General features: G+C 44.7%; 1 protein-coding gene across 2 annotated transcripts in view; it reads left to right on the top strand.

Annotated features, from left to right (window-relative positions):
* NPHP4 (nephrocystin 4) overlaps positions 1-27,320 on the top strand; it is a 376,954-nt gene that overhangs the window by 325,470 nt on the left and 24,164 nt on the right. For both annotated transcript variants that reach the window (XM_088447716.1, XM_088447715.1), the window contains exons 19-26: positions 2,916-3,044; positions 4,283-4,485; positions 8,386-8,612; positions 10,594-10,783; positions 13,512-13,595; positions 17,166-17,322; positions 19,531-19,616; positions 22,211-22,296. In XM_088447716.1, coding sequence (XP_088303842.1) covers positions 2,916-3,044; positions 4,283-4,485; positions 8,386-8,612; positions 10,594-10,783; positions 13,512-13,595; positions 17,166-17,322; positions 19,531-19,616; positions 22,211-22,296 — 1,162 coding nt within the window. The remainder of the gene's footprint in view (positions 1-2,915; positions 3,045-4,282; positions 4,486-8,385; positions 8,613-10,593; positions 10,784-13,511; positions 13,596-17,165; positions 17,323-19,530; positions 19,617-22,210; positions 22,297-27,320) is intronic.

The following is a 27,320-nucleotide window of genomic DNA, read 5'->3' as shown; positions in this document are numbered from 1 at the left end:
GATGGTTAGGGTTAGGCACCCCTGGGGGACATAGGTTTAGGCAGCGGGGAAGGGGGGTTAGGTTTAGGCACTTAGAGGGGGGTTTAGGCACTTGGGGGGAAGGTTAGGGTTAGGCACCCCTAAGGGAGGGTTAGGGTTAGGGGGTAGAATTAGGTTAGCAATACTTTCCTTAGGGACAATCAGGATTTTCACCCTTGCCAGGCTGCCGCTGTTGGGATTTGAACCACCCACCATGCGACCGGCGGTAATACCTACTACACCCCAGCTGAAGGGGCGGGTTGGCGTGGGGCTGTGCAGGGTGACCTCTGGAGTCACATCACGTTGCACGTAGCCGGGCAGTGTTTGAGCAAGTGCTGCTGATGCTAAGCTCCAATCCTGGGACTCAAATCCCGCAACTTTTAGGCCAAAATCCTGGGATCCCGCCGTGGCCTGCCTACTGTTTATGTTGAGTGTTTTTGCTATGTGGTTGTGTACAGTTGAGTTTATTAGACATTGTAAGTGTAGCAACAGCACTTAACACTTGTGATTGAAAGTGAAATGGTTTTAAGCTGGGGCGACCAGCAGTCGGTCACGATGTTCAGGGCTACTTGCCTTTATACTGGACATTGCATGATTGCCGGTACACATTACCCAATTTTAATGAACGACGGACTGATCAATCGTTCCGTCCTACATTAATATGTATAGCGTCGCATGCGATATTGTGTGATTGGCTGTGCAGCACGGCCAATCACACGATGTCACCTGCGACTGCAGGAGCGCACAAGTTGGGCATACTCACTGCACAATATCCCCGATTTGTCATTTCCATTTGGCCAAATCAGGCCAATATCACTCCAGTGTGTACCCGGCTTTAGTTTAAGCAAGTGTCTAACTAGTCTCCAGAAGTGGATTAAAGGTGGCCATAGCTAGCCAGCCAGCACGCTCCTTCCTGGGCAAAATCATATCAGGCCAAAACTATCTGCTCAGACAATAACTATACACACTGGGGCCAATAGCATATTTACACGTACACACAAGTCTGCATAGCCGGCAGTACTGTCTACACGCCCTCACTAAACGTAGCGTACGTGCCCCATTGCCATCCAGTTACACCCCCTTAGCCACAAGTAGAGATGCAACGGAGTTATGTAAGAGTCTGCAACTCTCCTACTGTAGTTCAGCTACATCGGGCGCATTGCTTGATTGTAGTCATTGCTTTACTTGGTTTTCTTCCAGGCACCAATCATATGTTGATCCCCATTGCCAGACATTTTGCGACCACTGATATTCGTGTTGACATTATTTATTTTTATACCATCAAAGAGGCATTACTATAAATCAGTAATTACTATTAAAAAAAGGTACTGAAGGATGATTACTACAGTTGCCCAAAGGGGAGGTAATTGAATTCCTGGTGTCGGGATCCCGGGACTTAGAATGCCGGTGCCGGAGTCCCGACACCAGTCAGTATCCCGATCGCTGGCATCCCGACGGTAAGTATTGGGGTTAGGGGTGGTTGGGGTGTTAGGATTAGGTACTAGGGAAGCGGTATGATTTACCGCCGGACCCCTGCCCGGCGGTTGGAATCCCGACACCAGGAGGCCGGCAGAGGAGGAAATCCCGATCGTCGAAGGTAAGTATTAGCTAACCTATTTCTAACCCCTAACCCTAACCCTTCTTTTTGGGTGCCTAACCCTAATCTACCCCTCCAGTGCCTAACCCCAATCCCCCCTTCACCGCCGCCTAAAAATAAGTGCCCCGGGGGGGGGGGTGCCTAACCCTAAGTCCCCCCGGGAGCCCTAAACCTAACTCTCCCCCCCGCGGCTGTCCGCTGCGGCGCCCAGCATCACTTCGATCGGGATGCCGGTCGCTGGTCTCCTGGCGTCGGTAAAATGACAGGCGTCTAGATTTAGATGCCTGTCATGTAACCCTCACCGGGATAAAGCAGTCGGGAAAGCCGGCTGTCGGAATTAGGTCCAAAGGTGAGAGGGTTAGATTTAGGCACTAGGGAGAGAGGGATAGGGTTAGGTTTAGGGTGCGGTGAGGGAGGGGTAGGGTTAGGATACAAACCAAAAGGTGTCGGTATCTTAACCTGCGTCTGGATTCTGACCGCCGAGATCCCGTACTCGACCCTTCCCAAAGGTGTATCTCTGCACCAAACTATTTACACTTACGTATGGACTAACTTGCACTCAATAGAAGCTATTTGCACATAGGGTGTTATGGTTTTAATATAGAGTTGCATCTCAAATGTTAATTGTTTTCCTTGGTCCAGTTAACAATATGTCAGTGCCCACTCCTCTTAAAGGAGCTAAACTCTTCTCGTGTAATATACTGATTGCATTATAAATATTGAATTCGATAGAAAGAGGTCTGCGAAAATGGAAAGTGGAGTACTGTAGCAGGTAGCACATGATTGGCCCTGAACCACCCTATGCGGCATTAAATGACCCTCAGCCTATTATAAAAACTCTCTCCGCTGCAGCAATCAGCATATACCAGAAGGGAATCTTTATAATGTACAGTATGTAAATATAACATGGTCATAACCTTTTTTGGCCCTGACCCAAACTGTTACATTTAATAAAAAATATACTTCCATTTCATTATTTTACTGTTGCCTACTAAAGGGGCCTATCCATTACCCGACTTTGTGAAGTGCACGTGCATGCTGGGTCCTTGCCGACCCCGACTGTCTACTGAACATGCCCGTCAACCTGACGACGCTCATCAGGTTCGGCATGTTCAGAGATAGGAGGTCGGGCTCCTTCAGTGAACGCCGTTCAGTGCGGGCACCGCACTTTGGCGACCTGAAGGTCTGAACACTAGACGTTCAGACTTTCAGGTCTCCTAGTGGATAGGCACCTTTAGATGTATTATTGTTAATGAATGGGATGTTGGGACTTTTACTCAACTATAATATTATATTACAGGACACCTCCCTGACCAAAAATTAAGGAGATCCAACACTCTTCCAGCATCAAAGTCTCGTATCATCACGGCGCACGATGGCAGGAGCAGTTTCCGCGGAGGCAGCTTGTTTTCAAAAGGAACTCCGGCCGGTAAGTGATCAACCAAAATTTCATATAACGGTTTCAAACTTAGTAGTAATATAATATCCACAATATACTCATAAACTTTACATACAGTTCCAGTTGAACAGCCCGTTCTTACAGAAAGTGTATGGATCTTGCAGAATTAAATTATCCAAACTTTAATAAAGCAATCAAAGCTGTATATTCTCTTAGCAATAATAACATTAACTCTATATAAAATGGTCCATATTGAAGAATGGATGGACAATGGGGCCTAATTAGTCTTATTATATGGCCCAGCCACGCACAAAAGGGCTTACCTTGTACAGAAGCCATGCTTATTACCTCACATCCGATACACTGTATATTCTCTTAGCAATAATAATATTAACTTTATATAAAATGGTCCATACTGAAGAATGGATGGACAATGGGGCCTAATTAGTCTATTTATATGGTCCAGCCACGCACAAAAGGGCTTACCTTGTACAGAAGCCATGCTTATTACCTCACATCCGATACGCTGTATATTCTCTTAGCAATAATAAAATTAACTTTATATAAAATGGTCCTTACTGAAGAATGGATGGACAATGGGGCCTAATTAGTCTTATTATATGGCCCAGTCACGCACAAAAGGGCTTACCTTGTACAGAAGCCATGCTTATTACCTCACATCCGATACACTGTATATTCTCTTAGCAATAATAACATTAACTCTATATAAAATGGTCCATATTGAAGAATGGATGGACAATGGGGCCTAATTAGTCTTATTATATGGCCCAGCCATACACAAAAGGGCTTACCTTGTACAGAAGCCATGCTTATTACCTCACATCCGATACGCTGTATATTCTCTTAGCAATAATAAAATTAACTTTATATAAAATGGTCCATACTGAAGAATGGATGGACAATGGGGCCTAATTAGTCTTATTATATGGCCCAGTCACGCACAAAAGGGCTTACCTTGTACAGAAGCCATGCTTATTACCTCACATCCGATACACTGTATATTCTCTTAGCAATAATAACATTAACTCTATATAAAATGGTCCATATTGAAAAATGGATGGACAATGGGGCCTAATTAGTCTTATTATATGGCCCAGCCACGCACAAAAGGGCTTACCTTGTACAGAAGCCATGCTTATTACCTCACATCCGATAAGTCGCTTCAAGCTCAATTATGTCTAATGGCAAGCCATTATGCCATTTAGCTCCGTAATCATTTTGCTGAAAGTCCTTTTATATATCTTTAGCTGGGCAAAATATCTCCCAGGCACAGAAGTTGGCTGATTTAGACAGCGAATTGGCAGCGATGCTGTACAGTCGCATGAAAGAGGCCAGCATGGCGTACCAACAACCAAACAGCGAGGCAGATGTCACTCACAGGCGTAAGATGGAGAGGATGATGGCGGTGAGACAGCAAGAGGACAGTACAATGAGGAGAACAGTCAGACTGGTAAGATTCACTCTTTGTTAGATGTTTATGTTTCCATTGCATTTATACGTCTGAAGAAAGATGACCTATATGTACTATTACAAGTATTCGCTATGGTTTCTGAAGCTATAAAACAAGGTGAGATGAGTGCCATCACTTGTCTGCTTAACATTGTTTCGCTACTTGATTGCTTCTCGTCCTCTTTGTCTACAATGACTTCCCTTCCTCATTGCAGCTTATACCCCTTTTCCACCAAAATCCCGGTGCCGACCTGGAATTTGGAACACTGGCCCTGATTTAGAGCCGCTCGCAAAAAGCGTGCTTTCGCTCTGAATCAGGGCAGCCGCTTTTTTAAAACAAAAACGGCCTCCTGGCCGCTCGCTAAGCTGTGGGTGACCACCCACAGCTTTTGCGAGCGGCCAGGTGATGGTCGCGACCATCGGGCTTGCGACAAGACCCTTGTTGTAGGGTCTCATCTGCCACAAGCCCCAGTGAGCTCCCAGCTCTAATAGAGCCGGAAGCTCACTACTAACATCACTAGTGATGTCAGGGCCGCCCACAAACGGCAAGCGTTGCTTCAGGAATGCCTCCGTTTGTCCAGCCAGCCACCCCCCACGCCCCGCCTACAAAACGGGGCGAGCTGTCGATCAACATCGACAGCCGCCCCGTTTGTAGTGAGCCCCGGAGCGAGTGAATTTCCCACCATCGAATGCCCCACCATCGACCCGCTTGCGAGCAGGTCTGAATCAGGCCCACTGTTTCAATCCGGGACATACCCCGTTCCCACTGCGGCTCTGACCCGGGGTATTCCCGGATCGATGCCGATTACACTGCACACGGATGCAGTCTCTCTCTTCTGCTGGCGCTTGGAGATGACATCACCTCCAAGCGCCGGGAAATACAGATCTACCCGGGATTGGGTCAAAACCAGAATGGTCCGGACCTTGAAATGACGGACCAGACCGGCGACCTGCAGCGGGGGGAAGGGGTGTCATGTCCAAGTGTGTGTCTGCCACAGCTGTCTCCGGAGAGACGGGCAGGGAGAGATTACAGCTTCCCCGTATGAAGCGGGGATGGGGTGAAAACCGGAAAGGTCCGGGCCGTACGGGGAGGTTGTAATCTCTCCCTCCCCGGTGAGAGTTGTCACAGACACTGTTCCGTTTTTTAACCAATCCCCATGCTGCAGCCCAGGTCGTATGAACCGGGCTACCAGTTTACACTGCCCCTTAACCCGGGTCCTACCCGTGTCCAACCCTGCTCAATCCCCGGGTGGGATTCCCTGGTCACTGGGCCCAGGTTATTTTTTGGGGGTATTACATACACATCGGAAAAAAATGTAATTCAAGTCAAAGAGTGATTGAAAGTGCGCATCATTTAAGAAGCACAAATGTCTGCGACAATCACTTAAAGATAAAATAGACTGTTTGACTCACTACCATACGCAACTGCGATTATGCACGCAATCGGCCGATTGTTGCCTTCTGCGCATGCATCGCAGTACACGAACTAGCCACTGCAATGGGGACTGCGATCACAGCGACTATGCAGACCCATCGCAGGGTGATTGACAGGAAGTGCCGTTTGTGGGTGGTCGGTGGAATGTGGGCGTGCCAGTGCGTTTGAACGCCGTTGTAGGGGCGTGCATAAATTAGCCACTGCGATGCCCCACGCAGCCTGAAGACACACAGCGTGCAATGAAGTTAGCAATTTCTGAGTAAGGCCAGGGTTTGTGCAAGTGTGCGTGAGGCTGCGATGGTACTCGATGTTACCGATGGTTTTACAGTCTTGCTAAACATTAGACGTGTGTAAGGTAATGTGGGCGTCCTTGTGTAGTGCCGCAATGACATTGCAATCGCAAAGAATTAGCATAATATCGCAGTTGGACTGCGTGCGTAATTGCTATTGCATACACAGTTGCGATCCGGCCAAGAGTTTGCTGTTGTTTTAATTGTTTCTCATGGAAATGCCAACTGTACATTTATTGCTGCGTCAGGACAAACTTTTCCCATTTGGCTGGCGATCTACCTCTCTATCAGTGAGAAAGGTAACATGAATTTACTACGGATAAAGCAATTTTCCATCTGAGTAAATTACAAGGTTTCCTAAAAAATTAGTAGATAATTTCTTATGTATTAATCATAGTAAATTTCGTAGCTGTCGTGACAGATTTATTAATGGATATTGAAATTTAAATGGTAATGCCAGCAGGGTTTCATTTATGTACAGTATAGAGCTTAGGAAATACATCATCTGGCTTGTCCATCGACATTGTACAGAATTAGTTTATTATCGAGCGTATACCATGGAACCGCAAAGGATCATACGAACAGAAAAAAATTAAAACTTATTTTTAGCCTTAACACTGCCAAGTGTATCCTTTTTGTTTTCTTGCAGTTGTCTTTGTTTATTTTGTGCTTTTAGATCAGGGAAAAGAAGTTTAAATAATAGTTTGAGGCACACTTTAAAAAAAAGTTTTATTATGTATGTATATAATCCGTTTAAAAAACAGGACACTCGCCAATCCACATGCAATATAAATCACTGTAATAATTTTCACCTTTAAAAAATTCTCTTAAAGCCCCCCCCCCATACACCTACGGACGGTTTGCCGAATCCTGCAATGAGATCGGAAACACCAATCCGCCAGTCGATGTTCCGCGATCTGTCGAAAGATCTGTGAAATTTTTCATATTAAATCTTATCGATTTGCAACTCACGATCATATTTTGATCGTGATCGACAATTTAGTGAAATCCAACATGCAGACGTGTCTGACCGTTGAAACGCTATTTAGTGGTCGTGCATAAATTAGCCATTGCGTTCTCCGGTGCAGCACGAGAGCTCTCTGCGTGTCAAGGGAGTTGCAGCGTTTGCGGCTGGTCAGACGTGACCTACAGTACATGCTGCGTGACTGCCCGAAGTGCGTCTATAGTACTGATGTTTTACGCTGTTTCATGTCATCAGACAGATATAAGAAGGCAACAGCGGGCGTCCCTATGCTCGGCTGTGCTTTGGAAAGCATTAGCATATTTTAGCAACTGGGATCCGTGAGAGTACGCAGTTGCGATTGCGTTACCAGCCATCTCTGGATCGATCAGGCCCTAAGTCCGCACTCAGGGCCTGATTCAGCAAGGACCGCAAGTAAGTATTTGCTCATAGTTGGCCGATGTTGCGTCTCTGCACATGCGCCTGCGTCTCAGTGCGCATGCGCGAACCAGTCATTGAGATCACGTAAGGGATTGCACGGCATACGCAGTTAGAACGATGTTGATTGACAGGAAGTGCCGTTTGTGGGTGGTGACAGGGGGGTGGTCGGGCGAACGCAGACGTGCCTGGCCGTCTGATCGGCGTCACAGGGGCGTGCATAATTAAGCTCGTGCGGCGGAAATACGCAGCCGTACGTCTCAATGTACACAGGAAGCTGCCACAATCCTGCGGCAGGTCAGGGCGACCACAGTTGCGCGTATGGCTTCGATGGCTCTCGATGTTACAGATGTTTTCGCTAGCCTGCGTACTGATCAAGCATCGAATAAAGGAAGGTGGGCTGGCTTTATGTAGTACCGGGCGTCTGCATCTTGTGTTGCGATTGCCGTGCGTATGCATTCATTAGCATATTCTCGCAGCGGCCAGGTACGTGCGATCTCTTACTTGCGATCCTTGCTGAATCGGGCCCTCATTTCATAGAAATTTAAGAACCTCATCGAACAGCTTCAGTTTCCGGGGCTCCCCTAAAGGAGATAGCAACTCGTTTAAACTTTAACCAGAAATTCTCCTTTGCCTGTATGTTTTTTTCCGATGGCAAAATCTGTGGAAAAGAAGATCTAAAATGAAACTTGAATATAGAGAAATCAAACGTGAATGTAAAATGTTATTTTATAGCACATGGCTACTGAGCTGCTTCTCTATATTTTGTGTTTCCAGTCGCAACACGAGGAGCGCACTCAGCACACCAGAGATTTGCAGATCATTGAAGCGTACCGAGAACGCACCAAAGCGGAGTGTATATCTAGCATGCTGAATCAGGCCATTACCTCAAATTACACTGTCTATGCTACACTGGGCACTGCAGAATTCTTTGAGTTTCAGCTTAAAAATCCTTATAACATCCAGTACACAATTTCTATTGAGATTGATAACACAGACCTCAGGTACGACCTTTTATTGTCTTGGATTCAATTTTTGCTTTTTATTTTCTGCTTTTCTAGAATAGCGTATATAGGGCCTGATTCAGAGCCGGACGCAATTAGCACTCGCTCGTCCCGAAAATAGGGGTGGCTATTCAAATGAACCGTTCGCTGTTTGCGGTCTGTTCACGCCTCTAGGTCTGAACGAGCGAACAAAACTTGCGGTCGTTTTTTGGGACATTACGCCCCCTGGCCGCTCGCATCCTACGTCATGTCCGCTATTTATTAGATTAATCGAGTACATCGTACAGGGTATGAGCTGCTCGCTATTCTTGTGGTTGGTTTTTGCTACCACAATTTTGCGAGCAGTTCTGGCTAAAAAAAAAACCAGTGACGTTGTCAATGACGCTGCTGTATTAATTATGCACACCCATAAAACGCCCGTTTTGACCTTTAAGCACGCCTGCGATCGGATCTCCACTCTCCATTTTCAAACACCTTCCCCTGTTACCACCCACATACGCCTCATTCTGTCACTCAAAATAGCAGGCATTCGCTATTTTGCGAGCACACGATTTTCGGCCGCACTGACTGGTTCGCGCATGCGTATTACGATCCGTACGCATGCGCAGTTTGGCAAACATCGCACGGAGCAAACGAGCGGCCACTTGCGTCCGGCTCTGAATCAGGCCCATAGTCATTTGTATTACGGTGTGTATATATGTATTGCCCAATAGAACAGGCATATTTCAACTTTTAGACGCCTTTTTATTAGGGGTGAGCGGCTTCGGTTTTACTCGGTTTTACCCGGATCTTTTTATTGGCTATCGCCGAACATGTGTTTTGGATAGCGAATAAAATCGAGCCAAATTTGCGGTAAAGTGGCGATAAGAACCGAGTAAAACCGAGTAAAACCGAACCCGCTCACCCCTACTTTTTATAAAGTCACCCGTTTAAAACGGAATTTGAAATGTCTTTAAAGATGATACTTGTTCTTATCTCGCTGCTATACTTTGTTAAGATGTATCTGGTACTCTTTTGTTCTTATTTTTTTTTAAATGTTTAAAACAAATTAAAAAAGAAAATACTGTATTTAAGTAAAAAAAAAATTATATGAGATGTTTTACAGGAATATGTTATCTCCTAATGGATGTCAGAAGAGCTCAATCCAAGGTTAACAAAGTACGATACATTTCTGGAATGCTTTGAGTCTTAAAGTCACTCGCTCACAATGGAGGGAGCCATTTTGTGGGCTGAAGTAATATTCACAAGACTGCAGCCTACTATCTCATGAGTAGCAATCACATAGTGGTTAGCAGAAGTGCAGCTAGGGTTATCACCTGACCCGTCTAGGATTCCTCCAGACAGGCCTGGAAATGAGAAGGTCTGTCCGGAGGCTGTCTGTCACTCGCTCACAATGGAGGGAGCCATTTTGTGGGCTGAAGTTATATTCATAAGATGGCAGCCTACTAACTCATGAGTAGCAATCACATACTGGCTAGGAGAAGTGCAGCTCGGGTTACCACCTGACCCTTCTAGGATTCCTCCAGACAGGCCTGGAAATGAGAAGGTCTGTCCGGAGGCTGCCTGTCACTCGCTCACAATGGAGGGAGCCATTTTGTGGGCTGAAGTTATATTCATAAGATGGCAGCCTACTAACTCATGAGTAGCAATCACATAGTGGCTAGGAGAAGTGCAGCTCGGGTTACCACCTGACCCTTCTAGGATTCCTCCAGACAGGCCTGGAAATGAGAAGGTCTGTCCGGAGGCTGCCTAATCCCGGAGAGAGAGGTGTTGTCCGGAATTCACGGGCCTAACTGTTGCTCCGCCTCCACCCACCTTTGGGACTCCACTGCTATCTGAACAGCATCTCCCGTCCACCACAGGGCTCGTCTCCGCCCGCCTCCTCTGATTTCTGGGCACAGCTGTGCCAAGTAGACTGTGGCATTATGTGATTCCTCCCCTGAGGCTGGGAGTTGATCTGTAACCTGACTTTTCTTTCCAGAGTGATTACGGATACGCAGGAATGGAGGCATTTTAAACAACTGACAAACACACAGACGCCTATAGAAGAAAATATGTTTCATGTTCAACAACAAAGTGATACGCCCCAGCTATACCTGCGGCCCAAGGAGACCGTGTATATCCCATTTAAATACCAGACGTTCTGTGTGAACTACATCTCCATGTTGCAGGTGTGTAAATTAATAAGCTTAATTCTTTCATGTTTCCAAACTCTTGTTATATACAGTGTTTGTTATCAATGTACATTAAGGAGCTTATATATAGAACGCGTACACAGAGCATTGCAAGCTACATGCAGGCGGCAAAGAGCACAATATAATAGGATTTATAAGGCTGTAACAAGTACATCTGCATTCCCTTCCCTATTGTGAATAGTATATCGGAAAACACTCAGACACCTTAGGGTGAATTAAGAGTGAAATTTGACAAGCAAGTGTACGCAGGAGATCATTCAATGCAGCAAGGACAGTTTACAATGTGGTTAGGTTGGTAGGTGGTCTATCAGCTGGGACTGTGATGACACCTGCCGGGCAAATCTTAAGCGGGGGAAGTGAGGTACAGTAAGAGGGCTCGGACTGGACAGAGCAGCGGTAGAGAGCGGCGCAAAGAGCTGGAGCAGCGGAGACGCCCAGGTTTATCTGTAGACATGAGTGAAGAAATGTAGGAGGAGAAGAAGAATACTCTATAAGGCTTTTTATGCTACAGTAGTAGGAGAACATTGCAGGTTATCCCAACAGTGACACATTAATAGGGACTTTGGAGGAGAGTCTGGAACAGACCTAGAACAGGATGCACATTAGATTATTCTCCTAGCTGCACACTGGATGGCATGTAGAGAAACGGACACCCATCACTTATCTCAGAGCTGCATACTGGATGGCGTGTAGAGCCACGGACACCCATCACTTATCTACTAGCTGCATACTGGATGGCGTGTAGAGCCACGGACACCCATCACTTATCTCCTAGCTGCATACTGGATGGCGTGTAGAGCCACGGACACCCATCACTTATCTCGGATGTCTTGCCCAATATACAGAGGATTAGCCTCGTAAAGCGAATAATCCCAACTAAAAGCATGACATGCCCAGCGGCTCAATCAATTGAATAGCTGCTGATGAGATACAGGCGCCCAAAAACAATTGAATTACAACCATGGAAACTGACTCGGAGAGAGATTTGTCAAAATTTCGAAAGAGGACAAGTGGATGTGTTACCCATAGCAGCCAATTAGATTGTAGCTGTCCTTTTATAGAATGTACTAGATAAATTATAGCAAGAAGCTGATTGGTAGCTATAGGAACACCTCCACTTGTCCTCTTTAGAAGGTCTCCCTAAATGAGCCAGCATCAGGAGTTCTCTTTCACGAAAGACACCGTACCACCGCTTTCACATGGGGATGAGAAGTACACTTCCTCCCTAGGTTTGTCATGCTGGAGGTCATGGTAACAGCTCTTTTCTTGTGGCAAGAGTGCCAGTACCCTCATCTTGCCAGTCTGTCAATGCATGTGGGCTGGCCGGTGTATGTGCCTGTAAATCCCATGCATGTGAATGGAACTTTTGTGTAACTTATACACTTTGTGGCTCAACCATGCTTGTAGTGGGTGAGGGTTGGGTATGAAATACCAACGACTTAAAAGCCACCGGTTCAAATCCCGACACTGGAAGCCCGACAGCAGAAAATCCCGACACCGGCTGGTAAGTATAGTTAACCCTCCTCCCCTCCCCTAACCCTAACCCTCCCTTAGGGGTGCCTAACCCTAAGACTCTGGGGTTTGGGGCCTAACCCTAAGTCCCCCCCATGGTGTCTAACCCTAAGTCCCCCTCCCCGCACCCTAAACCATACCCTCCCCGGTGGTGCCTAACCCCCCCTTCCCCTAGCCCAACCCTAGCCCCCCCCTTCCCCGGCTAACCGCTCCCAACTCCCGTCTTACCTACGTTCAGTATGCTGGGCATCGCGATTTCGGCTTGGGGCTAATGATAGTCATTGGTATTTAGACGCTTATCATTGCTGGGCGGGAGTCACTCGTTCTGCCGCAGCGTAGACGCCATGGGTGGAACCACAGGGAAGCACAGCTGCGGCAGTCACCTGTGGCTCCACCCATGGCATCGAAACCACGGGGGAGCACGCATAAGAGGTCACTTCCTCCTAGTTTACTCTGCAGTACTGCAGCTAGGTGAGCTACCAAAATTAAGACCGCGAGCTACAGGTTGGAGACCACTGCACTAGATTGTTATTCTCAACCTTTATATATAAAGCGCCAACACATTACCCAGCACAGTACAAAAACAAACAGAGTGATAAGATGGCTTTTACCCTAAGTATGCTCCAGGTCCCTAGGATGCTCTGGGCGTCATGGCAGTAGCGCTTCTGGCTGCAGGGTGCCAAAACAGATGCCCTGCAAGCCACATGCAGGGTCCCTGGGGCAACCATGGTGCCGGTCCCATTTCCTTGCACCATGTGTGACGGCATGCTTGCACACCCCTAGTTTCGGCCCTGGCTTCTATACAATATATAAACTGATCAAATCTTTGCTGACTGGTTTATTTTACCTTTACACTCAGTTAGTGGGCTATATAACTATCTATGTTAGGACGATATAATGTTAATATTAGTGCAGTTGAATTATTACTGTTGTTCGGGTTCTGCCAAACGCCAATTTATGAAATGCCAGCAATAGTAGCGTTGCTTTGACGTTGGCCATTGATTAATTTCTAAAGGGTCCAAAGTTCTTCTGTATATTATTTCTGTATTCAGGAGCTACAGTACGACAGCTACCACTGCAATACAGTGTACAGTGTCAGCTGGTGATCCCCAGCACAAGCTTTATACTGTATGTCTATGTACATAAATCATGAATAACTATTAATGTGTAACTGTTTTATCTGTGCTCTCAGAATCCTGGCACAGCTAATTTGCAGAAACGCTCTGACGGATTGCCACAGTATAAGCTAAATGCCATGTCTTCTAAACGGATTAAGGTAAAGACAACATTGAGCGTGGTCATAGAGCCTTGTTTAATTTGACTAATTTTCAATCAAATATTGTCTGTTAATACCATTTTTTGGTATTTGTTTTGCTATGAAGTAGGATTTCTACTTCAGAAACAGAAAACTGCAACTATTTAAACTGGAGTAACAGCTTGATGCCTATAAAATCCATTAACTAGTTTAAGCCAAGGATGTTTTTGTGGTTGAATATAGTACTGTAAAGAAATATTTTCAGAATGTTTATATATATATATACAGTCAGGTGCATAAATATTGGGACATTGACAGAATTTTCATATTTTGGCCTCTATTCAACACCACAATGGCTTTGAAATTAAACAAACAAGATGTGCTTTAACTACAGACTTTCAGATTTAATTTTAGGGTAATTACACCCAAATCAGGTGAACGGTGTAGGAATTACAACGGTTTCTATATGTGCCTCCCACTTTTTAAGGGGCCAAAAGTAATGGGACAAACTAAACAATCCTAAATCTAACTTTCACTTTTTAATACTTTCTTGCAAATCCTTTGCAGGCAATTACAGCCTGAAGTCTGGAACGCATAGACATCACCAGACGCTGGGTTTCATCCCTGGCGATGCTCTGCCAGGCCTCCACTGCAAATGTCTTCAGTTCCTGCTTGTTCTTGGGGCATTTTCCCTTCAGTTTTGTCTTCATCAAGTGAAATGCATGCTCAATCGAATTCAGGTCAGGGGATTGACTTGGCCATTGCATAAGATTCCACTTTTTAGCCTTAAAAAACTCTTTGGTTATTTTTGCAGTATGCTTCGGGCCATTGTCCATCTGCACTGTGAAGCGCCGTCCAATGAGTTCTGAAGCATTTGACTGAATATGAGCATATAATATTGCCCGAAACACTTCAGAATTCATTCTGCTGCTCTTGTCAGCAGTCACATCATCAATAAATACAAGGGAACCAGTTCTATTGGCAGCCATACATGCCCACGCCATGACACTACCATCACCATGCTTCACTGATGAGGTGGTATGTTTTGTATCATGAGCAGTTCCTTTCCTTCTCCATACTCTTCTCTTCCCATCACTCTGGTACAAGTTGATCTTTGTCTCATCTGTCCATAGGATGTTGTTCCAGAACTGTAATGGCTTTTTTAGATGTTGTTTGGCAAACTCTAATCTGGTCTTCCTGTTTTTGTGGCTCATACATCTTGTGGTGAACCCTCTATATTCACTTTTGTGAAGTCTTCTCTTGATTGTTGACTTTGACACATATACACCTACCTCCTGGAGAGTGTTCATGATTTGGCCAACTGTTGTGAAGGGGTTTTTCTTCACCAGGGAAATAATCCTTCTGTCATCCACCACAGTTGTTTTCCATGGTCTTCTGGGTCTTTTGGTGTTGCTGAGCTCTCCGGTGCGTTCTTTCTTTTTAAGAATGTTCCAAACAGTTGATTTGGCCACACCTAATGTTTTTGCTATCTCTCTGATGGGTTTGTTTTGATTTTTCAGCCTAATGATGGCTTGCTTCACTGATAGTGACAGCACTTTTGGATCTCATATTGAGAGTCAACAGCAACTGATTCCAAATGCAAATGTCATACCTAGAATCAACTCCAGACCTTTTACCTGCTTAATTGATAATGAAATAACGAGGGAATAGCCCACACCTGTCCATGAAATAGCTTTTGAGTTGATAGTCCCATTACTTTTGGCCCCTTAAAAAGTGGGAGGCACATATAGAAACCGTTGTAATTGCTACACCGTTCACCTGATTTGGATGTAATTACCCTCAAATCTAATCTGAAAGTCTGCAGTTAAATCACATCTTGTTTGTTTCATTTCAAAGCCATTGTGGTGGTGAATAGAGGCCAAAATATGAAAATTCTGTCAATGTCCCAATATTTATGCACCTGACTGTATATATATACAGGACAGAAAGCCGGCACTCCTCTGCTACAGATAAACCACAAATGCGTTCGTTGCCCTCCTCAGTGACTCCTCGGTCTAGGAGACAAGTAGATAAACAGGATGGATGGGCGGCACTCAGAACGTCTTGAAATAAACACACAAACACCGCTGTTGCTATGATCGACGTTTTAATGCTTAAAGCATTTTCATCAGGATACCTTATATCCTGATGAAAATGCTTTAAGCATTGAAACGTCGATCAAAGCAATAGCGCTGTTTGTGTATTTATTTCAAGACACTCTGAGTGCCGCCCATCCATCCTGTTTATTTATAAATATATATATATAATATAATTTATTTTTTTCATTAATTTAATAACTAAGAAATAAGTAAGATTGCTTTTACTAGAGGCGGGTACACACCATAAGACATATCGCACAATATTTCATTCCGACGTGGATCGGAACGATATATCGGTCAGATCTTATAGTGTGTACTCCCCATTGCTCATGCATGCTGGTCGTTGATGGCACCGTCCCGTCTGCTGTAATGCACAGTAGATGGGATGATGTAATGAATTAAGCCTTGCTGCTAAATGCAGTATGGAACGATATAGCGCACACCATAGTGTGCACGGCACGCACGATATACCGTACCATCACTGGGTACACACATCGTACATACTTGCCTATCCACCCGAGAGCCTCTCCCAGCCACCCTAAAAGGTGGACAAGTCTCCCGGGGGTTGGGCGGCACGGGTGGCCAATGATGCAATTCTTGTTGAATGGCTTCATTGTGGCTCGGGGGGCTCCACAATGCCAATAATCTCGACTGCATTTCGGGGGGCGGGGTTACGATGACGCGATCATGTCATCAATCCTTCAGACCCGACAACCTACCACTGTCCAGATACACCCACTCCTGCCAAGCCCCCCCACAGTACCGACCCAGCTACCTCCTTCCGGTGGAGGCTGTCAAAAGGTTGGCAAGTATGGCATTGTATAGTGTGTACCCAGCTTAAGGAACTAGGCTGGGTGTGGCCAAGCATGGGATCACCCCGTCAGGTGTCCTCTGCAAAAGCTGAGAGTGATGCTCCATCTTGTGGGTGTGTTCACACTAGGGATGTGCAGGCTCGGATAGGTTTGAATTTTGCCGGCAAGTTCGGATTTTTCCCGCCACACATCGGGTCTCAGAAAGAGGCAAAACGTCATCTTTCATGGATAAACATCATCTTCCATGGACTTTTGTCCAGGAATGATGATGTTTGTCCATGAAAGATGACTTTTTGCCTCTTTCTGAGTTCACACTTGCCTGGAAGACCAAGACTCCCAGAGAGGTCTCAGTTACTTTGTGCATTACCCCTTCCCCATCATGTCGCCCATGCAAAAAGTAAACTACCAACTACCATATCTGGTCATGGTCATGGCAGCCTGACAATTTCTGTTCTCTAAGGTGGCATTCCCTATTCAGTATTTCTGTAGTGACTAGGGAAGGGATCAGAGAGCATCTATGAACATTGACAATAGACACCAGCCCCTATTCTGATAGGTTAGATACAATCTATAACCTATGCTTATTTTCCTACAGCGAGAAAGCTGGGATGTTAATAATAATTTGCACATAACATTATTACCAATTGGGGAGTGTGAACTGTTGTTTTCATCCTAAACAGGTCTCATTCACGGCGCTAGATGGGAAACCCATTGCCATTCTACAAGTGAATGTTGAGCCTCAGCCCCACGTTGTTGATCAAACATTTAGATTTTATCACCCGGAACTGACGTTCTTGAAAAAATCTATCCGGTTGCCACCGTGGTACACGCTTCCAGGTATGGGGTTTGTGAGGAAAGCTTGCACTGTAACCTATCACCTTATGGGCATACAACATATAGAGACAATTAACACCTTCTTCCCTTTGCTAATGTAAAAAGCCATAAAACTACAGTACAGGTTATTTCCAAGTAAAAATGCCGCTTGTATCTGTAAAAGTCTCCATATTTTGATAAACGTTAGAGAAAGATCACCATCATTTTTTTTTATTTATTTTTTTCTGACCCCCCATAGACGTTGCTCATTTTACATCAAATTGAAGCCAAATCGCATCATATATGGGCCAAAATATAGATCTCAAGCAACACTGAATTGGGATCTTTGATATACAGTATAGATCTGACATGAATGGCCTGATGATTTCAGTCTGGTAGGATGTAAATCTGGACGCCTGCCGGTGAATCGGCCCATGTGTGGGAGCCTTTACCATGGCTGCCTGGGATTCTCCTGTGGGACCATCACTGGTGCGGACCAAGATAGAGTTCTTTAGCTCTGCAGTGTCGCCCTTTCGCCATGTTGTGTGGACCTACTGTAATTCCACATTTACCAAATATTTGCCCATTTGTTTGGGAACCAGTAACCCTACAGTTTATAGCACAGGGTTTATCATAATGGAAGCTATATGAGATAACATTGTCATCATGGGTTTCGCTGACATTTGTTGGAGAACTTCTTTTACTGGTAAACGTAAGTCTGCCTCATGCCATTCAAAACCATACGGTCCTGGTAACATTCCCAAGGAAAGTCAGAACAAAAGCCATACATCCTATCTGACCGACTAAGCCAATCCATACATCTGCGGGCCGATTCCTCGTTCTGCCAACAGCGATCTGATTGGTGAACATGGATGATCGGCGATCCGTCAGGTTCAACATGTTAAAAATCCCAGTCTCACCAATTCCGACCATTTTCGCGTTGGAATTTGGGAATCAAGATTGTCCAACATGTTGTATTTCACCGATCCCTCAACTGGTGTCGGCAGGACGGGGAATTGCCCCGATACAGTCTAGATGTATGGGCCCCTTAACCCACCAATGTGCCCAATGGCTATCCTAATTTAATTAGACTATACCCATGATCTGTAGGGATTCAGTATGATTTACCAGCGGCCGCATGGCCGGCGGTTCAAATCTCGACAGCGGCTTCTACTATTCTACCCCCTAACCCTCCCTTAGGGGTGCCTAACCCTAACCTCCCCCCCAAGTGCCTAACCCTAATCCCCCCTCTAAGTGCCTAAACCTAACCCCCCTTTCACCGCCGTCTGAACCTAAGTCCCCCAGGGGGGTGCCTAATCTCCCCCCAGGGGTTCCTAATCCTAACCCACCCTTCCCCTAGCCTAAACCTAACCTCCCGGGGAGGTGCCTAACCCTGTCCCCACCGGGAACCCTAAACCTAACTTCCCCCCGTGTGGCTGTCAGCGCCCGGCTTACCTTCGATCGGTAAGCCTGGTGTCAGGCTCCCGGTTTAGGTAAAACGACAGGCGTCGGGATTTCGATGCCCTTGTCGGGATTATACAGTTGGTAAGCCGTCCATCGGCTTCCCGACAGCTTCCCATTTGTAGGCCCTAACTCTTAGGCAGAGCTCAGTAAATATTGCAAACCAGTCATCCATACACAGGGACACTGCATATTGATGACATATTGTAGAAGGAAAGTAGAGTCTCTTTCCTGTACCTTATTCTCCCTTTCAGACATCAATAAATCCATCCCCAGATTTTTATACTTCTCCATTATTTATGTTATCTTAGTGTTGGATTGTAGTAAATTTCTGTTTTACTAATGATAAATGTTTGTATTTATAACAACAATGCTATTTACATGAGAAGAGAGTGCATACTGTATAACACACTGTATATAGCCAGTACACTGTATGTCAGATACAAGAAGCTTAATGGTGCATACAGTACACACGGTCAGATCTGTCAGATGAACGATTATACAAACAATTTGAACGATTGAACGATTTCAGACAGTATAAATATGAATGAAATCGTCCAAATCTGACTGCAAACACATCCGATGTCAGATATCGTTATCTGACCATCGGGAACGCGCATCGTTCATCGTTGCAGAATCACATGTCAGATTTTCTCTCAGATATGAACGATTTTTAAAATCGTTATCGTTCAGATCTGACACAAACTCTGACCGTGTGTATGCACCATAAGTGTAAACCCTTTGTTTATAAATATGTTTCTTTGTTTCCAGGGGCCCCTGTTGGAATGCCTGGTACGGAACCTGACCTTTATGTATGCAGCAGTGACCCCAATATTATCTGTGATACAAAGAAACTGGTATACGACTTGTCTTTCACGCTTTATCTTGCACATTAATCAGTACTATTACTGTAAGGTTCTTCTATTCTGAGAGCCATTCATATAAGAGCCGCAGATGAATGTAGCACAGTGACTGAGGAATGTTTATACGGTATATTGTACAGATAATATCTTGTATAGATAATGGTGCAGCTGTGCTAATCCATCCTGAAGCATTAATGTGTTCTGGAGTGGGGTGCACCCTACGATATATAACTAGAAAACATATAAAAAAGAGAAAGTGCTACAGGCACTCAACCACTTATTATATGTATATTGCATTTTATTGTAACTATCCATCAATAGTAAAAGCATAGCTGTGACTTTAAAATGAAAATAGACTTTTTGTTTTGTGGAAAGCACCTAGAAGCATGGCTACTGACCAAGGCAAGTGTCTGTTCATACATAGAGCTGAACCACACCATCAGTTACATCTTAGGATATTCTCTATAACAGAGTCTACAGTAGGGGAGTTGCCCAATTGCCACTGATGGATAGTCGCAACTAAATATAATGTATATTGGACAGCAACTACATCAGCCATTTTTTACATAATAGCATTCTTGTGTGACATTGAAGAATCTACGTCCTTCATTTTTAATGTGTGTGATTAGACCTCAATTATTGCTCATGTAGGATTAGTTTTCACATGGTCAGTAATAGAGCCATCTGTAGCCAATGACAATGTCAGAATGTCTCCAGAGATTAGCGATTCTGCTGATTCTGTAAGAGATAGGGACCTGTCTTGTCTTGCTTAATTGTGTTAGTGAGGACAGGGCCGCATGTGAGGAGGGGAATGGAGGCAGCAAGAAGTCACAGACAGAGAGTTATATAGCAGAATGAGCAGGGTCTCCAGCAGCACAGATTATATCAGGAAATGTGTAATGTGTTAGTGAGGATAGTGCTGCATGTGACAAGGGCAGTGACATGTGAGGAGGGGAATGGAGGCAGCAGGAAGTGAGACTGAGAGTTATATAGCGGAAGGAGCAGTGTCCCCAGCAGCACAGAGTATATCAGGAAATGTGTAATGTGTTAGGACAGGGCTGCATGTGACAGGGGCAGTGACATCATGTGAAGAGGGTAACACGGGCAGCAGAAAGCCACAGGCTGAACATTATACAGTAGAAGGAGTATTGCCTCCCAGCAGCACAGAGTAAATCAGGAGATGAGAGATGTGTTAATGAGGAGAGGGCTGCATGTGACAGGGGCAGAGACATGTGAGGAGGGGAATGGAGCAGCAAGGAGCATACTTGCCTACTTTTGAAAAAGCATTTCAGGGAGATTGTGAGAGCAGCACCTATGAGCGCGTGTTACAGTGGGCGTGTACTGATAAATCTGAGAGGCGTGTCATACATGTGATGGGCGTGTACTGATAAATCTGAGAGGCGTGTCCTAAACCTGACTTACATCCAAATGTAAACCATCCCAAAAGCAGTTAGTAAGATCTGTTTGTTGATGAAAACACACTAATACTTCTCAGAAATTCATAGGGATCATTGTGCCTTATAATAACCAATGCAAGGAAATGACACTAATGATCCCATTTGAATGTATATATCTCTGTTTTTTAATATAACAGCTTCATAATGGGGGTAAGGATGAAATGAGGGAGATTGCTAGACTCTTCAGGGAGACAGGGAGATTGCTACTATTTCAGGGAGTCTCCCTGACAATGAGGGAGAGTTAGCAAGTATGGCAAGGAGTCACAGACAGAGTTGTATAGTGGAAGGAGCAGTGTCCCCAGCAGCACAGAGTATATCAGTAGATGAGGGATGTGCTAGTGAGGACAGGGCTGCATGTGACAGGGGCAGTGACACAAAGCCACAGACTGAGAGTTATATAGTGGGAGTAGCACTGTTAAATTTGATATGAGACACTTGTACATCTGTGTGCGAATGAGTCTGAATCTGTATTTGTAGTCATACAATGCAGGGCCGCGGCTTTTCTTCATGCCAAGTTCCGTTTCATCTGCGACTTTGTATAAATGTAAAACAAATTTCTATGCGGTTAAAGTCGCAGCCCGGCGTCTCTGGTACAGATTGAGTGATGTTGCGGTGCGCTTACTGTGCGAATAAGATGCACATTTAAAGAAAAAGTTGCTACGCTGCACCACTAATTAGTGCGGCTCACTCGCGACAGGCGTCTCACGCTGCATGGCGTTTTGAGGTCAGGTCCATGAGGACACATCTGTAGGTCTTCCATGCTACTGTGAAGACAAAGGCCGTTTCCATACATGTATAAAAAATAAATCAGGATTATCACTCTCCCTACTGCTCCATATTCAGCCAAATAAAACAACAATATGGACGTACAGATGCGCCCAGTTACATCGTTGCTGATCACGCTACAAACGTGCGCACGCATCACACCATGCGACTACCTGCGGCTGCATACGCTGTGGTACGCTATGGCACGCACTGCGATCTCACCGTGCAATTCTATGGAGTCGCGGGTGTGATGCCGCGCAAGCGACAAATATGTAGCTGGGCGTATCTGTATGACATTTCTACTGTGTTAAAGTACATTTCTGACATGAAACTGTCCAGATGTTTAATTTTCCTCTGATTATCTAGGGTCATGGAGAACCCCAAGACGTGTTTTTAAAAGTTGCCGGAGGACCTAGCCCACAGATTAAAAACTTCTTTGTTGCTCTCTATACGTAAGTAAACTGCAATTCTATCAATTACCGCTCCTCTAGTTTAATTGGGGAATATCACCCTTTAGTCATTTGGAATAAGCTTAACGCTTTCATTTTGCTTCTAACTGATCGCTGGGACAGAGCCTGTGTCCTGGCGACTTTGCAATGGTACATAGCGCAGAAGATAAGCAATGTTCCTTTCTGGGGGGCAGATCTGATTTTTTCTAATTAATAGACTGCTTTAGATTAAGCAGTCTACGTCATAAAAATAATTAATTAATTGAAATTTTTGTTTTCAGGAGATTTTATATAACTTATATTGCAATACTGAATGTTATTATTCTCTGCGGTCAGGCATCATACAGACTTTGGGGGAACCACTTGATGATAAAGTATGTCAGACCCAAAGTAACTAATAATTAGGGGTCTATTTACTAACAGTGTTAGGAGACAGAGTGAAAAGTGATAAGGTGCCAGCCAATCAGCTCCCACCTGCCATCTCACAGGCTGTGTTTGAAAAATGACAGTTGGAAGCTGATTGGCTGGCACCTTATCACTTTCTTATCACTTTTCACTCTGTCTCCTAACACTGCTTAGTAAATAGACTCCTGTGTTTTGTTGTGTGTCTCATTGAACACCCAAAACTAAATTTCGAATTTATTGTGGTTTTATGCTATAACAGCCATAGGGGTCAAAGCAATTAGCCGCGAGTCCCGTCACAGGGCAAATCTTCCGCAGTTTACGGCAGCCTGAATTCGCTTAAAACTGGGGCTGCAAGCAAAAATAAGCAAATGCGGGCTGCGAGATGCTGTGCCAGTGCTAGCGTTTCAATGCCGTGGCAAAGGCAACTCGCACCCTTTGCGGCTATTTGGATTGACCCCATAATCTGTTAAATAGATACTTTATATTTCTGCTCACCCTGTTATAGCAAGCTGTAGAGACCTGAAGTCATGGGTTCAAATCCATCCAGGCCCTACCTGTGTTTTCATACATTTCTTAATGGTGCTCCCGGACTTACAGGTAGGGTAATTTTCTGCTGACAAAAAAGGACACTAGTTTGTGTGTGTGTGTGTTTATTATTAATAATTATTATTATCAATAATTATACTGTAAGCTCCAAATGGGCAGGGACTGATGTGAATGATTAAGTATTCTCTGAATAGTGCCTTGCAATAGCATTTTGATTCATAAATAGTAAAATGAATAATAATTTAAATTTAATTTTCATAGCAGTCCAAAGAGGGTATTTACTAACGAGCAGTTGATGTTTTAAAACTATTCGTCAAAGCCACTGATGATATGGATTATAGTTTGTGCTTGGTTTTGTCACTCACATCATATTCCCCCTCCACAGTGTTACACAGTGAGATGGAACACACAGCACAGTATAGGGGGAGCAGCTAATGTTCTGTACATGGTAATTCAGCTTTAAGGCAGTTCTGCTAAGTATATAACTAGTCGCATTCTTGTCACATGACTTTCATTCTCTACTCCCTTCACTGTGCCTGTAAGATGGCAAATCCATTTCAAGATTGGCTTTCTGACGTAACCAAGGTACCTGAAGCAACTTATCTTTCCTTAATTTGTTCCGCAGAAGTTTTGTGAGCAGTAACTAGAATCTCGCAAGCTTTTAGCTCTGAGGCTCTGACTCTCTGGAACCCGCTGCACACTTTGCGAGACCGCCACACTAGAAACCTTCAAATTCAGACTCAAGACTTAAGGCACTCATCCACTTGCAGACATGAAAACGACTGCACGATTATGACATTGTAATCGTATGTAGTTTGTCAGTCTGTGCTGTGTCTACACTGAACGTTCAGTGCAGGCTCATCAACCATCCACTACCATGCTCAACCTGATGTCATCGGCAGGTTGTACAGCATTTTCGTGCGATGATTGATGTCGGAAATCGTTTCCGACATAAGAGTGCACTATTTGTGCATGATTACTGAGCGATTGCACGATTACGATGTCGTAATCATGCAATCACTCAGTATTATTGCTAAGTCACGCGTTTCACTAATTCTCTTTAGTCTCTAAATAAAATAAAAATGCAACCCAAATGCTTAGCTCTCTTTTCTGTAGTCTATTAATAATGAAGTTTATTTTGTGTCATGTGTTTTTCAAAATGTAAAGTACAGATACATCCACATACATCTGTCCTCCGTGCGCTACAAGTCGCGTTACACATAAAGCATGAGCGCCTGGGTCTTTTTGGTGCAACTTTTTCTTATTTGGAAAGTGGTGCGGATTGGGTCCACAAGCATCCTAAACCGATTAAAATGATATGCGGCATGCCTATATTCTGTGTGCGACTGCGGCTGTATCTGCATGCAAAATGCTACGTTACAGTGTCAGCGCATCACTTAATTTATAGACCAAATACAATGTGTAAAAAATCACGTCATCCAACATCTAGACCTATAAAATGTATGAAGCTTTCTGAGAAGACGAAAGCCACAAAAACAGGCTTAAGAGGAGTCACCTCTACTAAAGAATAGAGGGCCTGATTCAGACCCGGTCGCAAGCGCTGAGCGCTCGCAACCGGGTCGATGGTGGCCCACAGTGCATGCGCACGACGGAGCCGGTTCCGTCGTGCCCATGCGCGAGACCCGGCAAGCGACGGGCAATCCGTTGCTCCGGGTCTCGCACCAAAGGGGGCGTGCTGTCGATGTTGAGTGACAGTTCGTCCCCTTTGGTGGGCGGGCCAGGGGGTTGGCTGCCCAAATGGATGCATTCCCATGTGAACGCCACCGTTTGGGGCCGGCCCCACTGACATCACGAGTGATGTCAGTGGAGAGATTCCGGCACTGTTAGAGCCGAAATCTCTCTGGAGCTTGCGGCCATGAGACCCTACCACAAGGGTCTCATCGCAAGCCCGATGGTCGCGATGGTCTTGACCATCGCGACCATCATGGCCGCTCGCAATAGCTGTGGGTGGTCACCCACAGCTATGCGAGCGGCCAAGAGGCCGATCCAAAAAAAAAAAAGCCCGGCCCTGATTCAGAGCGAGCGCTCTGTCAGAGCGAGCGGCTCTGAATCAGGCCCAGATTTTGTATTCAGCTCCTGCACCATTTTCCTTTGTTTTGTTAACATCCATGTACCTGTTTAATATGAACGCCCTGGCTGAAGTCTCACAAAGGAAATGTTATTCCTCTTCTCCGTACCGCTGAATAACATTTTATAGCTTTACAAATTCAATCTCAAATACGTTTATAAAACATCCAATAAAACTGTCTGAGGCAAGTAACCTATTTTATTGCACGACCAGTGTTCATTGCAGAATAAACAGCCTGTGCCTGTGTTCTATAGTCACCTGATTCATTTTGTTACTACTCCAAAATGATTAAAGTTTTAAAAATTCAGCAAACATTGGTATGAAAAAAAAAAAAAAAATCTAAAAAGATCTTATAATGGAGACTAAGGGTCATTACTGACCAAGCAAAAATGCTGGCCCACAGCATTTGTCTGTCAGGCTGGCTCATATATCAGTGCTCGCCCACATCCCACTGTCTTCATTCGCCACCATAAAAGAACTGTGGGCTTTTTTTATGGGGTTCCGCGTCCAGATGGAAATGTGTGGGACATATTTTCTACCGCTTGTAAATTGAATCATAGTGGGCGTGATCATGGCTCCAAGGAGGGTATGGCCATTTTCCGGTGGGCATTTTTACCAGAAGAATTGTAAAAAAAATGCCCACCGGCAAATGCTATTTAATTTACCATGAGCTCCAATGGCGGGGATAAACTCATAAAAGAAACCCATAAACAGATTATAGTGTGCCTTTAATATCATGCCACACCTTCAGTCCAATGACGTACAAATAAAATTGATATAAAAGTAAATAATCGTTTCAGTCAATAGATGACAGTGGAGCCATATCTAAACATATACGTACTTACAATAAAAAAAAGAAAAACTATTTATTTACCATGTCTAATCTTTAGAGAAAAGCAAAGAGAGATTATTTAATTAGTAAAATATGGGAAATATCCCCGTTCATTAAATTACTGGTAGTGACATTCTTAGGTAATCTGTTATCCAAAAAGAAAATCATTTAAAAAATGAGAGAGTGAGTTTGACAATATTTAAATATAAATGTTTATAGATGTGACTTATAGTAATACGAATATATAAAATTCCAATATTTCCAGCAATGGCATACTTAACACTTATTTGTACATAATAAAAAAAGAGTAAATGTAAATATCAATAGGAAAAGGGGTAGCATAGAGAGGGCAGGTAGAAGGGGCAGTGTCGGACTGGACCATGAAGGGTCCACTAGGAGGAATGCAGTGATAGGAGCCCATGCTTAAGGGGTGTGGCCAACCACCACAGACACTTGGCTAACGAATAGTCCAATCTTGGTGTAGTTTTTATAGAAAGGAACCTAGCACCCATGTTGATCAGTGGTACTACTCCACCAGGTAACTGACCATCTAATAGAGTAACAATGTATCATTTTAGGTCTGGAACCTGACCCCTAGAGGAGGGGGTGGGCCCTCAGGCAATTGGGCCCACTGGGGATTTCCCCTGTACCCCTGTGGGCCAGTCCAACCCTGAGAAGGGGAGGTGGGAAGTCCACATATGGATGTAGCAGAATCACATACAGTATAACAAACACTACTCATGGAGCAAAACATCACGTATTGAATAACTGAAAGTACAAACGAAACAAAAAACAATACAGGGACTTTATCAGGGACTGTCTCGGAGCGCAGAAGATTATAGCAGAATTTAATGCCGCCTCTGTGGGAGGCGGGAGTGAGACCATACTCATCACTGTAATGGGGCCTATCCATTTGCCAACTTTTTGCACGATGTGACCAAAACCAGGAGGTTTTGGTCGGAACGTGCAGAAAGTCTGCTAGTGGACAGCCAGCAAGGACCAGCGATGCGCGTGCACGCTGGGTCCTTGCCGACCCCGACTATCTATCGAACATACCGGTCAACCTGACGACGGTTGTCAGGTTCGGCATGTTAATAGATAGGGAGGTCGGGCTCCTGCACTGAAGACGTTATCGCACCTCAGCGACATGAAAGT

This window comes from Taudactylus pleione, unplaced genomic scaffold, assembly GCF_031769625.1.
Source record: "Taudactylus pleione unplaced genomic scaffold, aTauple2 ptg000437l, whole genome shotgun sequence".
Lineage (NCBI taxonomy): Eukaryota > Metazoa > Chordata > Amphibia > Anura > Myobatrachidae > Taudactylus > Taudactylus pleione.
This window is presented reverse-complemented; position numbering and strand designations above follow the sequence as displayed.